Source organism: Genypterus blacodes, unplaced genomic scaffold (assembly GCF_046128005.1).
Source record: "Genypterus blacodes isolate CSIRO-AG114 ecotype Tasmania unplaced genomic scaffold, CSIRO-AGI_Gbla_v1 ptg000076l_1, whole genome shotgun sequence".
NCBI classification, from domain to species: domain Eukaryota; kingdom Metazoa; phylum Chordata; class Actinopteri; order Ophidiiformes; family Ophidiidae; genus Genypterus; species Genypterus blacodes.
In genome coordinates, this window is record NW_027466885.1 from 603,671 (window position 1) to 622,799 (window position 19,129).

General features: G+C 45.4%; 2 protein-coding genes across 4 annotated transcripts; one reads left to right on the forward strand and one right to left on the reverse strand.

The window, feature by feature from the left end:
- Window positions 1-995: 995 nt before the first annotated feature.
- On the reverse strand, window positions 996-13,384 carry ppp1r16a (protein phosphatase 1, regulatory subunit 16A). Of its 3 annotated transcripts, none has more exons than XM_076158385.1 (11): window positions 13,289-13,384; window positions 5,782-6,021; window positions 5,210-5,280; window positions 4,601-4,746; window positions 4,087-4,190; window positions 3,849-3,973; window positions 3,626-3,751; window positions 3,470-3,545; window positions 3,247-3,376; window positions 2,947-3,118; window positions 996-2,857 (listed from the first exon to the last, which is right to left on the reverse strand). In XM_076158385.1, the coding sequence occupies exons 2-11, from the start codon at window positions 5,993-5,995 to the stop codon at window positions 2,315-2,317; spliced, it is 1,707 nt and encodes a 568-aa protein (XP_076014500.1). In that variant the 5' UTR covers window positions 5,996-6,021; window positions 13,289-13,384; the 3' UTR covers window positions 996-2,314. The 3 variants fall into 3 exon arrangements, with proteins under 3 accessions (XP_076014500.1, XP_076014499.1, XP_076014498.1); XM_076158384.1 differs by having other exon boundaries at window positions 5,782-6,796; XM_076158383.1 differs by having other exon boundaries at window positions 5,782-6,802.
- A 3,378-nt stretch (window positions 13,385-16,762) lies between these two features.
- Window positions 16,763-19,069, forward strand: foxh1 (forkhead box H1). Its single transcript, XM_076157914.1, has 3 exons — window positions 16,763-17,248; window positions 17,791-17,895; window positions 18,101-19,069. Exons 1-3 carry the CDS (start codon window positions 16,763-16,765, stop codon window positions 19,067-19,069), a joined length of 1,560 nt encoding a protein of 519 aa, XP_076014029.1.
- The last annotated feature ends 60 nt before the right edge of the window (window positions 19,070-19,129 follow it).

The following is a 19,129-nucleotide window of genomic DNA, read 5'->3' on the forward strand; positions in this document are numbered from 1 at the left end:
TAACGTGACCTGGAAAGTGTTAAGACGTGCGTGCGAGCGTGTGTCTGTGTGTGTTTGTGTGCGTACGAATGAATGAGGTAGAGGCAAGTTTTGAACCATCATCAGAGCATCTTTAAGGGAAACAGGGGCCATTTGTTTTTTATCAATCTATAGTATTCTGTGCTGCAGTCAGCTTTTACAAATTGCTTTAAAATACTTTCTATACATTAAGCTACTGTCTCCATGTTGTACAAACATTATCGCTCCCTGTATTATTTGCAAAAGGTGCCAAGCAGTTTGTCCAAACAGTCAGCACCCACCTTAGGCTCATATTCCAACATAGACAGGTTAAACTCAAAGAAAACAGTCAGAACTTTCCATAACTATCTTTACAACAGCAGGAAACTATGACCTCATGTTCTTTCCCCATTATGCCGTGACTATTAGAACTCCCTGCACACACAGTATTCTCTGTAATTACATTGTATATTTGGTCATAATACACATAGATTTACGCAATTGTAGGCAAATTATTATTGACTGCTGGGTAGATTTGACAGTTTGGAACGCTGATAATCAGGGTGTCACCAATGTGGCTCAGCTGATATGAACGAACGCTGCCCAAATGCCATTTAGTTTGTTTTCACAGGCAGAAGTGAAGGTATTTCTTAATTTCACAGTAGAATGGAGCAGGAATGAGATGAAACATGGGGAAGTGACTCACCTTCCTCCCTGGATAAAGTCTAACCAGGATAAATGGAGCTGTTTACATATCTCTCGCTTTAGCTTGACCAACGCATGCCTTGCTAAAAGGTACTTTGACAGCAGTGGCCTGGTGGAGGGAGCAGCTCATTCCATCACCTGAGAGAGACAGTAGAGGGAATAAAAACAAAGCTACAACACAAGGTTTCATAACAAACATGATTTACCCATTTCCCCCCTTTGAAACGATAACATAAACATCCAGTCCACACCCTTGTTTTAAGACCATGTGCAATAAAAACATACAAAAATCATTTGTGAAAACATAACAAGCCTTTTATGTGGTTTTTGAAACATTTTTTTTTTAAGTACAAATCACTAACAAAAATGAAATGTAAATGAGAAATCGGAGTGTGTCGACAGTAGATCAAGTTGAAGTCCGTGTCTGATCGTTTCATCCCACTGCTCACCAAATCTGCATGTGGGGACTTTGTGCAAGCGTTGCAAAAATGAAGATGAAATCTGCCACACACACCTAAATAAGGCACAAACCCTGGATAAATCACCTTTCTGATGAGTCTACTTGGTTGGAAAATAAAAGGATATCTTTGATAATTACTGAAACAACAAAATAAGAAATCTCTTCGCCCTCACACTTGGAATTAAATCATTTAAAAAAAAAAAAAAAAGATCCGAGAACTGTACACGTCGAGTGATAGTCAGTGTCAGACTGAATAAATAATGTGATTCTTTTCAGAGCATAGAAAAATAGAAATACTGGCAGAAAAATACAAATCTAGACTCAGCAGATTCTGATGGGCGGAGTGAACTACTGATTAACGTACAGACCGTCTCACATTCGTTTAGACAGAAACCCCGCATTTACAAATTGCACCATTACAAATATAAATTAAATATAGGATCTAGGGCCTTTTTCCAGAAAACCAGCAGGGAAACTTTCCTCGCAAATTCAGAATAACTATTAATGTCAAATCATAACCAAGCAACGCCTCCCCATTAGCTGGATTCCTGCTTGTAATAAATAGTGAATGTTTCCTTCATACAGCAGTCATTTACTCAAGGAAATTCCATTCCAAAAATATTTATCAATACTCATTCTCACAGAAGAGTTAAGGCGACACCATGGATTCATTAAAATAAGGCCATAACTTGTTATCATCATGGCCGGAGTGAAGTCATTATTTTATCTTTTTACGTCATTCAGTTTCATTCAATAAGGCACTTCACTGAACCATCAGTCAGGCAGAAGGGTCTACCAGCTGATGTGTGAAGTGGTGAAAACAAAACAGAGACACTGAAACCTGTAATTCTTATGTGAGTCACTAGAGGGAGACATTCTGAGGTCTATCTGGTAATCGAGCCTGGAAATGAGGAACAGGAAAAGCTATGGACTTAAGTGTCAAGTGTGCCTCATACTGATTATAGAAAAAAAAAATTGCACTTTAATTCTCTGAAATGTAGAAGAGACCAAATCCTCAGAGGCAGTGATGAAGGCCTTATTTTTTTCTAGAATCTGTCTTGAAAAGTTTTTGCCACATTGGAATGTTACAGCTCCGTCTTCTCTACTGTATAAGCAACATTTGAGTACGTATTGGAGTGTGTGTCAGGCTGTCTACATGAGCCCACAGCAGGGCTCCTTATTGGTGGACTGGTCCTCCTCAGGGGCTCTGAGTTTCAGCAGCGGAGGTTCTCCACTGGCTGGGGTGAAGAACACTTGGTCAGGGGAGGCCACCTCCTCTGTGCTGGGTGTCTCTCGGAGCTCTTGCAGGGACTGAGTAGGTGTCATCTCAGCCACTGGGAGGACAGGAGGCTCCTCCTCTGAGGGTGGGGGCAGGGGCGGTGCAGGTGCCGGGTACTTGTTGAGCTTGGCGGCTGCCCGCTGGCGTTTCAGCTCAGCCAGGGTCTGGTGTGATTTCTCTCGCGTCATACTGTCTGCCCCGTTGTCCTCCGCAGACCCAGGCACTAATCCGGCTGCTGACACGGAGTTGAGCTGGTAAGAGGCGCTGCGATCCATGCGACCTCCACCACTCCACATTTCTCCAGGGACAGAGGAGGCCAGAGAAGCAGATGTCCCTCCGTTCCCAAGGGTGGACACGATGTTCCTGTTTGCACTTTCTAAATCCTCCAAATGTGAAATGGATGCAGCACCAGCAACCTGAAACCAGAGGAAGTATAAAAAAAATTGCAGGCAAATCTGAGTTTGACAAAAACGAAAAATGAAACTAGTTTTGAAGGTGACAGTACAGTGTTTATCGTGGCAGCTTGCTGGTTCAGCTCATTATTCGTTTGTCTGTCCTCGTCTTCGTCTTGGGGTTCGGGCTGTCGGCCGCGCTCCTGCCACACCATGGCCTCTTTGTGATGCTCCCGCCGGTACAGACTGGAGCGCTCGTTCACGCTGACGCGACGCACTACCTTACTGCGTGAGACAAACAGCAGGGTAGAGAGAGAGAGAAAGGGAGAGAGAGCAGGAGGAGTAAAACACTTATTGGACATTTCATCCTCTGGTTATGGTTGAACCGTCTCTGGCCAGACATCCTCTCTCACCCTCTGCTGCCTGTGCTGGACGCTCGTCTCTGCAGCGTGCCCTTCTGCTTGTCCTGGCTCTTCATGATGGCGTCGTGTTTGTGCTTCAGGTCTAACAGTTTGGCTCTGACCTCCTCGTCTGTACATACATCTGTAAAGGGATCAACAAAAGAGTGATGAGTAGTGAAGAAGACTGATTACAGAGATTTATTATGGTTTAGCTTCTAGAAAAAACAGGTCTGACCTTGAGGCGTCTCCTCCAGGGCAGACTTAGTGTCTAGACTGGCTCCGTGTGCCACCAGCAGCTCCACCAATTGGATCTATGGATCAAATACAGACAATTGGTAAAAGAGCAAAATCTTTTTTTTTTTAAGTTATTTATTATTGCAGTAGCACTCACCTGTCCCCAGCAGGAGGCAGCATGTAACGGTGTCCAGCCATCAAGGTCCTTTACCTCCACCTGGACCTTGTGCTCCAGCAACAGCTCCGCTACGGACAGGAAGCCATTAGCAGACGCTATGTGGAGCTGAGAGAGAACACACACATAGAGAGAAAATATAGAAAGTGAGTCACACTAAATGTCCGTATTTTAGTTTGATGATTATATTGATCCTCTGTCTCACCAGTGTCGCTCCATTATCGTCCTGAATGTTTAAATCTGATCCACTCTCAACCAGACCCTGAAGGTCATCCAGCATTGTTTTCTCTTTAACCCCACGACATTCATCAATGCGCTCCTGGGTTATCCCTACACACACACACACACAGAAACAGACACAAGTAGAACAACAACATAACCTTCAAACAAAGCTACAAAATTATATTTGACCCGTCAGTTCTCTTTTGACTCCACTTACTGACCCTGTTCAGCCATGACCATCTCCAGCAGCTCCAGTGTGGCTTCATCCTCACAGAGGTCATAGGGCATGTTGCCATCTGCATTGACAGCCAGCAGATCAGCCCCGCTAAAGTGCGCACACACAGAGTCACACACATGCTCATAAGCAAAGGAAACAGAAGGAGAACATTACACAGTGTACCATGACACACCCAAGCAGACTCTTTCACTGCAGCACATTCATACGCTTGCAAAGTGTTTGAGAGTCAATTTGAAACCAAACCAAACCATATTTGCATTGTTTATGTAAACTAGATACTCCCTAGATACCCAAGCAGACAAACGGTGTGCTTATTATCCTCTGGCCTGGGAAATCATATCAACCCTGCCTGAATGGGTGGATAAAGTTCTAATCCTAACAGAGATGAAATGAGATAGAACGTCTAAATCACTGTGAAGCACTGTGGGGGGGGGGGGGATTGTTATGAGAAATAGGCGGCCAAAAGGAGAGGCCGGAGGAAATGTGAACAAACTCACGCCTGCACCAGGAGCTGCACCAGGCCCGTGTGTCCACAGGTGGCAGCGGCGTGCAGCGGCGTCCACAGCTCACTGTCGCAGGCGTTCACGCAGGCACCGGCGTCCAGCAGACACTGCACCACCTCCACAAAGTCATCGATGCAGCACTTGGGACAGAGAGGAGTGAAAATGAATTAGTTTATAAGACTGGCGACGTGTGAATGAGTGAGTGTACACATGAATTCTCCAGTTGGAAATAAAGAGTCGACTGCTTCTATAAAGAGTTCTCTGTGCTTACCAGGATCACTCTCATAATTTACTTGCAGCACGTGTGTGTGTGTGTGTGTGTAGCACTAGTAAAGGCCGACACAGAAGGCCTGACTTTAAGTCTGTGGACTGAGAGTGCAGTGTAGCGTTTGACCGTGTGCTTCAGTTCCTCAGCAAACAAAAACTCAAGAGCCAAATGATTGTTCCTCCTCAGTCTGACTTCAACTAACAAGGACAGGAATGTAACCTCGGGTGAGCAGTCTGCACCGCCTCACACTCGCACAACAAGGACACACAAAGCAGTGCGTTCACATCAACCGAGTTTAGACGCAAAGGGGACATCAGGTGTGTGTGTGTGTGTACCTGATGCAGTGCTGTTAATCCATCCTCGTTGATCAGATCTGGACTGACACCGGTGTTGAGCAGCTCTCTCACTGAAAGAAGTAACACACACACACACACACACACACACACACACACACACACACACACACACACACACACACACACACACACACACACACACACACACACACACACACACACACACACACACACACACACACACACACACACACACACACACACACACACACACACACACACACACACACACACACACACACTTAAGACTCGCTGAGCAGATTTCTTTCTAAATGATGAAAATAATATCTACATAAAACAAATGATGCATGTAGAGTGTGTGTGTGTGTGTGTTTACACAAGTATAGACTAACAATGTGGTTAACACAGTATAATCAGCCCTCGTCCTGTTAAGCCATAATCAGTGACACACCCTGCTGTATAAACTACTGTACATCAATCACTTTGTTTATCCATGATGGTGATGTGTGTGTGTGTGTCTGGTAAAGGCCATGTCCCCTGAGTGTATGTGTGTGTGTGTGTGTGTGTGTGTTCCTACTGCGTTGACTTACCCTCCATGACGTCATTGCGTGCGGCGGCGTCCAGCAGGGTGATGGCGTGGGGGAACCTCACTTTGCTGGTGCGCACCTTCTTCTTGTCGGCTTTGGCCCTGGATCCCCGCACGGACTCTTTCTCCATCTGGGCCCAGGACTTCAGCTGCTGAGCGCGTCGCTTCTGGGCGTGCTTCAGCCGCTCGGTGGCGCCCAGCCGCCCCACGGTGGCCATCTCGGCCAGCAGCTCGGCGTGTTCAGCTGCCATGACACCACAATGCCCTGAAATGTCACTAGGTGGCCTCTTATGATTGCTCCTGTTTGTGTTCGAGTTTCAGGATCTGAGATGACTCATACGTCTCCCCTGTGCCCTCTATACCGGCCCTCCTGTCAGGTCAGACAGACCTGTGCTCGGGCCTTCAGCGGGCCGAGTGTTTCCCTTCCAAACTAGATAACAAGATTTGCTTTCAAGAAATAACTAGGGCAGCAAAATGTTCAAAGTGTGATAAACCGAATCAGGGGACAGATATCTCCATGACTTCAGAAGTGTGCGGCGCATAGAGGAGCGGCAGTGTCTCTTTCCCATGTTTTAAATGGAAATCCGCTTATCTTGCCGAGAAAGAAATCAACAAAGGCATCCAAAACAAAGACATCCAAACTGTGGATTGTGACGACGCAATCCTCCCATCCATGTTAGTTGTGGGTAACCAGGCCGATAATCCACAGAGAAAGTCACGCTAGTTCTCCATGCTGCAGATTAGACGCTCCACCTCCTGGCGACATTGATCCAGAAGAAGGGCAAGCGTATGAGAATATATTGTATATATATTATATTCAGCAGTAGTTGTAGTTGTGTGTGCAACTTAATGATAAACATAGCAGCTGGGATAAACCAGGAAGTTTAAGAGGCTTGTAAAGAAAGGAAACCATTCCAAAGTCAGATTGTTGTTTCTGTTGTTGTTGTTGTTGTTGCTGCATATGAAGAGTGTGACGCATTAGGGTTTTAATGATTCCCTCCCCGACAGCAATCTCCTCTCTGCAGCTAAAGACAGGGGGGAGACACAAACAGAGGGAGAGAAACTGTGTGAGTGCTGTGTTACAGTATAATGTATACACACTGCTCTCCTAATCCTGTTATCTTTAACCTCCGAGCTCCTTCCCCCTACTCCCGACTCTCCCACTACTCTCCTGAAGGAAACCCGAGACGGTGGGACGGCTTTTCATTAATGATTGACACACCTTGCGGCCCGACACGCATTCTGCCGCCGTTGGCACGCACGCACGCGGGGCGGGACGGGGACAGGGGATGTCGCTGCCGACAAGTAGTCAAATAGCTGGTATGGGACGTGTTTCGGTGCAGAGTTCTAGCATAATGAGGCGCCCTCGGCGAGCAGGCTCTCTCTCGTTACCTTTCGTTAACTTCGCGGGCGAGTTACACGGCACGCGCACTCGACTCTTTCCAAACATCTCATTTATTATTTAGGACCTGGGCCTGCGAGCGCCGAGGGGAAGGTCAACCAGAGGCACTCTCTGAGATAGGGAGAGTGAATGACGAGGCAGCGGCCCTGAGCCAGGGCAGCGCACAGCCAACTGACACGACGCGGCGGCACTCCATAAAATCATCTGATAACGACAGAGGCGTAACAACGGGTTACAGTTACATGTTTCCGCCAAGGCTATTAGTTCATTGATTGTGATTGTAATCGTTTCAGACCTTAGAGTTGTTATGTGGCCTATTAAAACCTCATTTGACCAGCAGGTGGACCGAACATTTGACTGCAGGTGATGCAAATGAAGCAGCAGCACAGTGACATAAGCAGGAAGAGTCTCTATACACACACACACACACACACACACACACACACACACACACACACACACACACACACACACACACACACACACACACACACACACACACACACACACACACACACACACACACACACACACACACACACACACACACACACACGCCAATGTAGGTCAAACTCACAAATGTTATTTCAAGCCTACAGACTACTTCTTCAAAATATTAAGAACTACATCTCTAAGTAACCCTAGATCATATTTTCTATAATCCTTCATCACATTAATTAAACATTACTCTGGTCAGTTTCAGCCAGGCCTCTATTTGGCAAAGAGTGACTACAAAAAGCTGAAATAGCAGCCAGTGTTTTATAGACAGACATACTTTTGTCATTTGTGCTACTAAGCATTCTTACTATTTTTAGGACACAAACCCTCTCAGCCTTTGTCACAATGTAAGGATTTCCTCAGCCTGGTTGACTGGTTGGCCGCCACCAGGACCGTCCATGTAAACAATACAAATGTGAAAATGAATTAACGCTACACCCGATCTGGCAACGGATACTGCTTACAAATGACCCAAGAGATTTTTGTTCAGTAGGGCCCAGACATCCATCGTCCAACGGTAAACAATGTGGTCATAAAGCACACAAACACATTAACCACAGAAGGGCCTCGGCCGTATACAGTAGTTAGTAGCACAACTGGCTCTCACTCAGTGCTTCAAACAACAGCTAGCAAATGGAAAGCTGAATATTTTTGTGGGATTTTAAGGGGATTTAAAGTGTGAAAGGATTGGCCAACTCAGAACTCAGAACAAGCCTTAGACTTCACTGCTGTATTAGAGGGATTAATGCTAAACACAATCTGAAAGATCAGTGGACTAAAAAGCTCAATCTTACACAGTGCTGCTATGCTTCAAAATAAAGTTGAATTTAACTCAGATGGTGTAACGTCTCTGATCAGACTTCATTAGTAGATTACTAAACTAATAACCTGGAGTGCATCAGTCATCATCTGAAGGTTGTCGAATATTGACTGAGAGACAACCGAGTCACACATTTAGACAGATTGCTCATTGCCACAGTAAAACCGGTTCACTGTTTGCCACCCTTACTGCCCCACCTGACTTCAGGATGTGTGTTGACCTGATACTTCCTTTTCCTGCGACTGTTACACTCGGCTCCAAGTGCAGACTGCGTGTGTTACATGGGTACTCGGCCTTCCAACTTGCTTTTAAGCTCACGATCTCTAAACTGTGGCTGTTTTTATTTAGGGAGGTTGATGCCAGTTCTCCTGCAATAACAACAGTGTGTCTTTGATGAGACACTCTCGGTGTCCCTGCGTTAAAGCAAACTTGTTGTGACTTGTTGAACAGTGAGAAGTTGTTGGATTTGTATGTAAATCAGGAAACAAACAGCTAGAGTCACTTGTCTGTCTCAGTCTGACACTGACAAATACAATCAAAATCATAACATTCAACTGATAACCGATTGAGGACAACATTAAAAGCCATTGACTTCTCACAGTATTCCCTAATAAACCACAATAGACAGCAATGATGTTGTATCACCTAGGTAAAGTACTGTTACACACAGCCTGTGGGTCTATATCATGGTTTGTTAAATGGCAGCAGTACTTAGACTAAGATAGTAATTAAATAACATGGTGTTCCTTAAAAAGCTGCCACAGAAGACACAGTGCACATTAGCAGGCGCACACTCCCATTCTCTGTAGCACAATACATAAACAGTTTGTGCACTCACGCTTTACAAGAGAGCAATTCCAGAGAAGCGACCTCGGCAGAGAATCCCAGACAAGTTCAATCTCCGCCAAAGCCATCGAGTGGAGGGAAGCTGAGGCTCAAACGCTGTGATGTCACATGCTCAAACTCATAAAGGACTGTGTGTGTGTGTGTGTGTATGGTGCTACCTAGAACAGACACCCAAACATGTCTTAACCCAGACGTCCGCCTCATTTCCCCATTTTGACTTCCCTGGAAAAGTCAAACCCATCACTAGGTGTGTGTTCATGTGCATGTTGTGGTTGTCACCGGGTGATGCCATTTTTCCTGGACCTTTCTGAAACTGAAGTCAATCCTGGTAGTTCTGCTACACTCCTGGTAGTTCTGCTACACCTAAGATACTTTCACATTGTCATTATTGTCACCTAAATTAAACCGTTCAGTTCAGTATATTGTTTTGAGTCTGAAAGTAGCCTCTGAGAACCATCATTTGGACCTAAGTAAACAAAGTAAATGGCAGGGTGTGGTTAGAGAAAACTAAGATCCTCTCAGTCTGGTCTGGAAAAAGGCAGCGAGACCGTTCAACCTGGTCTCACAAGGAGGAATCAAAGGAGAAGACTGAAGTCCCTTTGCCTCTTCATGTCCATTTGTCCCCAGGTAAGAGGATAGAGGAAAACAACACAACACCATGTCCAGATATTCAATGGTACAGTCATAAATCAAAGAGTGAGGGCCTTTCTCCATAAGAATTACAATATCTACCAACAACAGCATTGGTACAATACACAACTAAATTGTCTAAATCCCTTTACTGACAATACATTCAGGACAATACATTCTCTTTGGTTCCATGATGCTGCCTAATTAGTGTGTGTCTCACAGATGTAGCCTGTCCGTCTGTACCACAATGGGCTATTTGAAAGCTACTGGGGCTGTTATTAGTCGACTCAGAGACTTGAGCCAGCAGCTCATTAGTCTCTCGTTCGGTGACAACTTACACAACCTCCTGCGCACCGTTGCAAATCGGGAATTCGTTGGTGGCACGACTGTGTGAGAGCGGTTTGATTAACCTAGAGGCAAAAAAGAAGCAGTAGGAGCACTGATATTACACCAACTGCAGCATGGTCACACGTAAAGTGACTAATATAACCGATTTAGTGGAGTCTTTGTATCAAGTGTTCGGAAAAATGTCCCTGCATAAACTTGTCTTTTCCACCTGGTGACGTAAAATAAGAATATAAGCTTTCATTCAACAACTGGAATGAATAGACCACTATGAATGAGAACACACACACACACACACACACACACACACACACACACACACACACACACACACACACACACACACACACACACACACACACACACACACACACACACACACACACACACACACACACACACACACACACACACACACACACACACACACACACACACACACACAGGGTGGTACCTCCGGGGGAAAAGCTTGTGACTGAACTTACGAGCGCTGAGAACACACAGCTTAAAACCTCTACTCGGTCTTAAAGCAGCGAGAAATTAGGAAATAAGCTGACTCTGCACTTCATGCCCTCACTCATAGTTTACCAACCCCTAACCATCACAACATAACTTTGTGCATAATCACCAGATAAGTGAGCCAGGATGATTTCATGGGTTTGCAGTTTGGCCATTTTGGCTATATGAACTAATGCCAAGTGACCTAATTTGCCTGCCAAACATTCAAGAAGGAAGAGAAGGCGAAAAAAAAAGATTGCAGAAACGAGGGGGAGGAGATCTACTTGAGGAGATGTGGACTTAAGTCCTGTCATGTGTAAAGGGTTGAGCTGCTCTATGTAATCACCCAGCAATCCCTGCAATGCCAGAGGACGAGAGAGAGAGAGCGAGAGAGCGAAAGAGAGAGTGTTATAAGGCCAAACATTGGAGTAATAAAGGCAGATGTGGAGATAAACGGAGAGAGAGTCAGTTGTTCTGGAGTGCAGGATATGGAGCGAGAGGGCAAGAGGATGTAGGGGAAAGAATGTAAAGGAGAGATAGAAGGAAGGATGGGGAGGAGACAGCCTGACTAACCCAACTGTAACTACTCGGACTGCTTCAGCCCAGGAAGCAAGGTTACATCCTGCAGGAGGAGGAGAGTTGGAGAGAAATAAAGGCACACAGAGTCTATAACTGGTGCCTACAGGACCAGAGGATGGATATGAGATCCACCTGTAGAACCTCTCATACATGAAGGAACTGAGTCTGACTGACGCAATGATAATATGACCAACAATGGCCACAATAAGGCTGCAACATATTTAACAGACTACAGTAAATTCCTCATTCTAATGGTTTAAATCTAGTGGTTTAAAATTAGATGTTTATGTATTCCTGGTACTCAGCCCGGTAATACACAGCTGAGACCGCGTCCTTCTGAATCCAGCCATCATCACCTATTATAATTACCTCAGATAAAATAATGAAGGCATAATTTTTTTACAACAATGTCAAAGGTTAAACAGTAGTTTGAGGACTTTCACTGTGTCGGAAACAAGACTTCTCAGATAACACAATCTACTGGAGCTGAGTTCTAGCGCTTTATAACATCACACATCCCAAATGGTTCGCCCCGGCTCCTTCACGTGTGTGTGTGTGTGCAGGCACGACTACATGCTAATCTTGGTTGACATTGTGAAACCTGCAAATATTTGACCATACATACCAAGGCAGAGCTTTGAAGAAGCACTTTGACCACATGTGGCTACACTTGTGAGAAGGCGACACACTGACATTTGAAGAATAGGCAGGCTTGAGTTAAAGCAAAGTCTGTGACCTATACCACCTCTCGTCAGCGATAATAAAACAAAATCACCTATTCTGAATGAATCATTAACTTATTTTTCCTCTAAACTGCTACATCTGCATAGGAAGAGATAGAGGCACAATAACATACACCGAGAAATCTATTCATGAAGCCTATCCCAAGGCTCGGAGACGGGCCGCCGCTCCAACGCCGGGCTTACACACACGAATATCCAGACCTACAGGCAAATAAGTGTTTTGGATTCTCACAAGCAGGCATGTGTTTGGACTTTGAGAGGAAACTGGAGTGCCATGAAGGAACAGGGAACTGGGAAGAACTGGGAAAAGAAAGACCTCCTTGCTGTGAGACAGCACAACACCAACTATGATTTGACTCATGAAATGCATTTCTATTACAGGATATAATGTTTCACAAGTGTTTCTGATGTATAGCCGGATGTATAGATACTGTAAAGTGCTGTAAAGTTTGTCCATTCATCACAATATATACGTTTTCATGTACTGCATACTATACTACACTATACTGGATTGAATTAGAAGTATATTAAGTTTACATCCCATATACTTCAGACTACAAATGTCACCTAATCTATGAACTGAACTATAACTCAAAGTCAAAAAGGATTTATGATACAACAGATGATAACGCGATTTGTACTGTAAAGTACTTTAAGCGGCAGCTGCGGTAGTTTAATAAGGTCATTCAGGAAATAGACGATAAACATAAACTGAAACATACATGAACAGTATTAATTAAAGTAGTGAGAAGCGAGTAAAAGGTCATACAAGTGCTAACAACAATACTGGTAGTGTTTGTTCGCGTGTGTAGCGGATTAGCTAACCTACTGGCCCACACAGTCAACAGGTGGCTAGTTAGTCAGGTAACACTTTTCTCCCGTTACCTGGCTTCATTCAACGCAAATAGGTACAAGTTTAGTTAAAACAAGTCGAAGTAATATTAACATTTACTTGATATTTATTAGAAACACCTGCGGCGGCGCGCTACCTGAATGATGCCGTGCTAATGTCACGCTAGGCTCAGGTTAGCTTGTGTTTCACGGTACTCGACAGTGAAAGTCGTACCGGTGTTCCGCCGCCTCGCCGGGACGCCTCCGGTGGGTAAAACACCGGGGGGAAAGTGGAGGGAAAAATGTCCCCGCGTCTTACCTGTTGAGTCCGCCGGCGTTGTCTGTCATTCGTGTCGGTGAGACGGAGTAGGAACAGACCGCTGTCCCCCTCGCTCCAACCCGTCCTCAGGGGAAATGCTTCACCATAACAACCGCGCCGCCGCTCGCGCCGCCCTCCTCCCCCGCCCCCGCCCCCGCCTCCATTCCATTCCGCACCAGGAGGGGGCGCCACCGCCACACGCATAGAAATAGGAGCAAGAGGGAAAGGAGAGGATTTGATGTCCTGTGTAAACATTCACCTACCTAACGAGGGTTGTAGTATTTTGTAATACGATTTGGAATTAATCATTTTGAATGAACAAACAAGACCAGTGTGCAGCGGTTATTGAGTTGCTTTAACATAAAAAAGGCTCCAGTAGCGAAACAAATCGGTGGGATCACAAACTTCAACATGACTTCTGTGAAACCGGGATTAAATCCATGCAGTATTGTTGGTAGAAAATTGTGTTGAAAACTAATAAGCACAACATCCATTAATTCACTCTTTCTATTATATACTAGACTGAGAACGTCTCAGTCAACCCACTTACATACTTTGGACATTTGCCCTAACTTTACGAACATACAACATATCATTCAGAATTATGTTGATCAGTGAAATGTAATTGTAACAGCATTGTTGCAACACAATTGTACTGCTTGAATGTGTGAAAGTGTCAAAAGTGGAGGTCCCACTCTGCTGTTTGTTGTGTGTGTTCTTTTCAAAAACATCTTCAATCTCTATTTTTCAGTCCAGTGATATTCCTTTAATGTCCTAACAACAGTTTATTAAAAAGCGGATGAACTCGAGCTTGCTGTGTCCACAGTGCTTTGCTCCTTCTATGCTGAACTGTAAAGCTGCACTGCTGAACTGAACTGTATTTAATAACAGATTAGATTAACATTCCCACTGTTAAACCTGCAGTATGACAAACCATTCTGGTGGAATTTTTTAGTAATTGGATGATCTGACCAAAGGAAAACTCCCAGCAGAAACAGAGTAGTTGCCAAAACCTAGAAACAGATAGATGGAGATGACCTGTGATCTGCTGACCCCTGCAGTAACCCGGCCAGTCCTACACAGCAGTGACATTCTGCAGAGACCCGGCCAGGAAATTGTTCAAGATATTGTTACTTTTTTCTAGTCCTACACTTTAAATCCTACACATATCAAATGAGCAATGGAAAAAAACAAAATATATATATAAACTAAACGCTAACACAGAGTTCCATTTATAAGTCCTGCAACCAAGAAGTTTACAATTCAGAGAACTTTTTGTAGGATTCTTTAGGATTAATTCCACATAATACCTCAAATTCTAAGTTTACTTCAAACACATGCTTCAAGAGTCAAAGTTTAGTTTGTGTATATACTCTTGCACGTATTACGTCTCTCTGTCACAGCAGGGGCTACATTTCATTCTGTCCTGTCTAAGTATCTGGGTGCATCTTAGGACTGCTTAGAGGGGATTTGTCCGGACACAATCAGCCTATATGTGAACGGCCTTGTCCTGGATTTGATCCTATTCATACAGATTCTCCATTCTTCTCATGCGTGTCTCACTAATCCAGCCAAAACCTATTAAGTGGCAGACAGGAGGAAATAGATAGTTCGTATTTAAATAAGCACTGAGCACTCTCACAAAGAATAGCCTCCACAATGTGCAAAACAAATGTCAGTGGGATTTGTCTGAACTTGTCTACTTTCACCGGTAAGCAAACATTACCACGTAGCCAATATAAAGAAGTTTGAACAGAGGAATCAACAATATTCCCAACAAAGTAAATACAGAGTGAAGTTTACAGTGAAACCACTAGGGGGCGACAGACTGAGTGTTGTCACTGGTGCAATTTGCAACAGGTGGGTAAAGTTTGGAACTCACATGTCAGGAAAGTTGTTTGGGCTGGAAAACGTTTTGAGTGGCGAGTAAAAAAAACAACACACGCCGTAAATCCACGAGGTAAGAGTTTGATGCTAATTTGGTTTATAAGAAACGGTTTAAATAAATGATATAACTATAAATGATAAGGATTAAGGATCCAGTGCTTCCTAATGGGATTGGCTGACCTGCCTTTTGCTCACTTTTCCACTGCTGCAATCGGTAAGTAACCATAAATAGTTCATTTACTTTAAATAGAATAAATCAAGTAAAGTAGATGAAAATAAGAGCGATAGTTTGAGGTGTGAATGTTTCTGTCCAACTGGGCCACTTAGCAGCTTGTAAGCGTTGGAATGGCCGCAGAAGGCGTTGAATGCCCCCCCGAATTTCCTCACATGCAAAGCAGCCTCCATGGGAAGGAACCGTCTCCACTCGGCCGATGGGGGAGCTGCTAATCCAACTTGTTTTCGCTGTCTTGCTGGGAAACAAGAGTTTGCACATTAGCACTGCGTTAAGTTGAACAAAAGACGCGCATTCCCGAAACTTATTCTTTCACTCTGAATGACACCCCTGCATGCTCTTCCCCCAGAGACCCCACTGTGCCCAAACCCCCCTCCCCTCCATGACTCCTGTGCGCCATCACAGTATTACAATAATGCATCTTAAATCATTTCGTCACAGTTCCAATCTGGTGGCCAATTTTCTGTTTAAATTCGTTCCCAATTGTTTTAAATTATAAATCGGAGTCCTCACAGTTTACCTGGAATGAATCAGATGAAGTAAGTGCAATCATTCTGAAATATAATCTTAATTTAAAGTCATTTTAATGGACTCAAATCCATTTAAAATAAAGAATATGTGACTAATGTAGCCTGTTAAATACAAAGCTTCACATATTCGTGTCACCAACTCGTTGTTTATCTTTTACTCTGTTTGTATATTAGCGATTCCTATGTTTATTGCTCACCAAAAATTGTTGATTGCATGCAAGCTTCAATCGAAATCCCCCTATTCTGCTCCCCCCCATCTCTCTCACTCACTCTCACACACACACACTCTCTCTCGCTCACAAACACACGCACACGCACTCAAAATAGAGAAAATATGTTCACTATAGACTTAATATAGGACATGTTTAAATATGATGATGTTTGTCTCTTGTCCGAAAGCTTTAAAGTTGTAATTTATGGGTATTTGGTGTTTAATGTTCTTTCCAACACGCCCCTCAGGCCCTCTGAACATTATAATGTTCCAAGCCCAGTTTCCAAAGCAAACTGCCTCGCAGCGTTATAAGTGGCGTGTTGATGTTACCATAGGGTTTATTTACACGTTTACTGCCTTTCTCTCTGCTTGTACACGGACCCTCCCCAACCCCCCGCGGCGATCAGTTATTCTGCTCTCAGATAACGCGTCATTCTGCCCTCGATTACGCAGCGGGATTTACATGAAACTGTTAATTGTTTGCTCTTCAAATAGAGTCAGCCTGGAGCCACCAGTCTGCCAGAAGTTAAGGACCGGCTCTTTGACGTCCCTCCCCCCCTGCGTCCTCCTGGCCGATCAAGCGGGCCGATCTTCCCCCTCCTCGGCTGATCAGCATGACAAAGCTGTGGCTGGAGCAGAGCCTGTTGGTACCACCCGCTCTCTCCCACCTTAGAGCGCACTGCGACCCTCACCTTGACTTCAGCAGACATGATCCGCAGAGTTTCTCGCCCGGTCGCGTAGCGCTGAGCTCCTCATCATCATCACCATCAGCCCAACACTGGCCTCACTACCCGGCGCAGATGGTTCCCCAGCAGCCGCCCCGCATGGAGAAGCCCGCTGCGCGCCCCGAACACCTCACCGGCGCCGCGGCGTTCATGGATACAGCAGCGCCGCCGGAGATCCCATACCAGGACGCTCAGAGTGACAAAGATGTGAAAAAGGAGAGCGCAAATGAAGAAAGCTGGAATGGAGAGAAGGGCAGAGCCGGTGCCGGTAAGAAGAAGAACTACCAGCGGTACCCGAAACCGCCCTACTCTTACCTGGCCATGATCGCGATGGTCATCCAAAGATCTCCAGAGAAGAAATTGACGTTATCTGAGGTAAACATTATTTAATATCTCTAATATTTGAGTGCAGTGGAATGTTTGGAGAGGACGCATGGTGTTTTTACGCACGGTGCCTTTCCACGGATTTACATTTAAGTACAAATCTAGTGAATCCTAAGGGATCTGTGATATTATCAAACCTATTACAGATAAAAAAAAAACTTGATTTCATGATTCTGCATTTTTTGATAGCACACACTGATATCTGATCTTCACTGTTAAAGTGACTCAAAACAGAAACCCCTCGGTGACACTTCACTGACCATCAGCCATGCCATTCTTAGTTTGTTTTGATAAGAGGAGACCCCAGTGAAACCAGACACTGATCTGTATCAGGGGCAGTGGAGTGATAACATACAGTATCTACGCTGGCTTAAGTCACATTTCGGTCGGTATCTCCTTGTCTTCTACTTCAAAAAAACTGACAATACAAGTTATTCTAAAATTTCATATGTGTGTAAGCTTGATCACCACATCCATTTTGAAGGCAAGTATCATATTCTTTGCATATGTTTGACACTTTTCTTTATTTTTAGATTCTGAAGGAGATCAGCACCCTGTTCCCCTTCTTCAAAGGAAACTACAAGGGTTGGCGGGATTCAGTGCGACACAATCTCTCCTCCTACGACTGCTTTGTTAAGGTTTGTATGGCAATATTGTAAAACATTTTGGGTTTCATGTCTCTGGCTTTTTAGAGGGTGAAGGTTGTTCCTGTAGATCAGCATGGGTCAAACCTCTAAAAGGAGAAATGCATATATTCCACAACTGTTCTCTGATGGTACAAGTTGATAATCTGTTGAGGTTGTAGAGCCTGACTCATCTCCCTGTCTCACCATGCTCCTGTAGGTGCTGAAGGACCCAGGGAAACCTCAGGGCAAAGGCAACTACTGGGCTGTGGAGTTGAGCCGCGTGCCCCTGGAGCTTCTCAAGAGGCAGAACACGGCCGTGTCACGACAGGACGAGACGATCTTCGCACAGGACCTGGCGCCCTACATCCTGCACGGAGAGACCCACAAGCCAGACTCTGAGCCACCCCCTGCACCTCCCGCGCCTTCCCTCCCTTGCGTCCGCCCCAGAAACCCAACCCCGCCGCAGGAGGACTTGTACCGACCCAAGCTGGACTCGTCCTTCGCCATCGACTCGCTGCTGCACAGCCTGAGACCAAGCAGTGCCACTGGTGACATAGATATTCCCACCAGGGACTGCTGGGGGGAGGCAGGGGGCCACCGGGCCTCCCCTCCTCCACAATCTCGCTATACCGGCTCTGCTCGTAGTGCTTCTGCCAGCTCCGCCAGCCCCGCCTCCACCTCCTCCTCGGATGAAGAATGGAAGGGGGTGTGGCATTCCGGTAAGCGTCTACCTCCCGATGGCGAGTCGGGTTCAGATGGTTATGTGGACTACAAGCCGCCATTGCACAAATCGGCCCGGCGGGAGACTCTTGCACCTCCATGGGAGCTGCCTACGTCCTACGCCAAATACGCACCCCCCAATGCCGTCGCTCCGCCTAGCATGAGATTCAACGGGAATCCTCTGGTGCCACTGCACGGCGGTCTCCCCCTTTACAGCTATGGGAGCTCTCCTGTGGGCCCTGGCCACTTCTTAGGCCACAGCTATTGGCCCATCTTCCCCAGCGGCCGGGTCCAAGCCCCTCCCCTCATCATGGACCTGGACAACATGCTGCAGTCTGTGCCTCCAAACAAGAGTGTGTTTGATGTGTTGGTACCCACCAATCAGAACTCTCACCCGCATCATCAGCCGCCCAGTCAGTACTCCATACAGAATGTGCCCCCCCTCAACAGATACCCTCAGTACTGACCCTCTCTGAAACACTGACTGTCAAACTGAGCCACGACGACAGCTTAATAATGCAAGGAT

What these genes read in the sequence shown, in the direction of transcription:
- ppp1r16a (XM_076158384.1), bottom strand. Translation starts at nt 6,028, where the DNA reads ATGGCAGCTGAACACGCCGAGCTGCTGGCCGAGATGGCCACCGTGGGG. An exon ending in ACGCAATGACGTCATGGAGG is followed by an intron (nt 5,281 to 5,781) that starts GTAAGTCAACGC and finishes TACTTCTTTCAG; the next exon opens with TGAGAGAGCTGCTCAACACC. An exon ending in AAGCTGCCACGATAAACACT is followed by an intron (nt 2,858 to 2,946) that starts GTACTGTCACCT and finishes CTCTGGTTTCAG; the next exon opens with GTTGCTGGTGCTGCATCCAT.
- foxh1 (XM_076157914.1), top strand. Translation starts at nt 16,763, where the DNA reads ATGACAAAGCTGTGGCTGGAGCAGAGCCTGTTGGTACCACCCGCTCTC. An exon ending in AGAAATTGACGTTATCTGAG is followed by an intron (nt 17,249 to 17,790) that starts GTAAACATTATT and finishes CTTTATTTTTAG; the next exon opens with ATTCTGAAGGAGATCAGCAC. An exon ending in CCTACGACTGCTTTGTTAAG is followed by an intron (nt 17,896 to 18,100) that starts GTTTGTATGGCA and finishes ATGCTCCTGTAG; the next exon opens with GTGCTGAAGGACCCAGGGAA.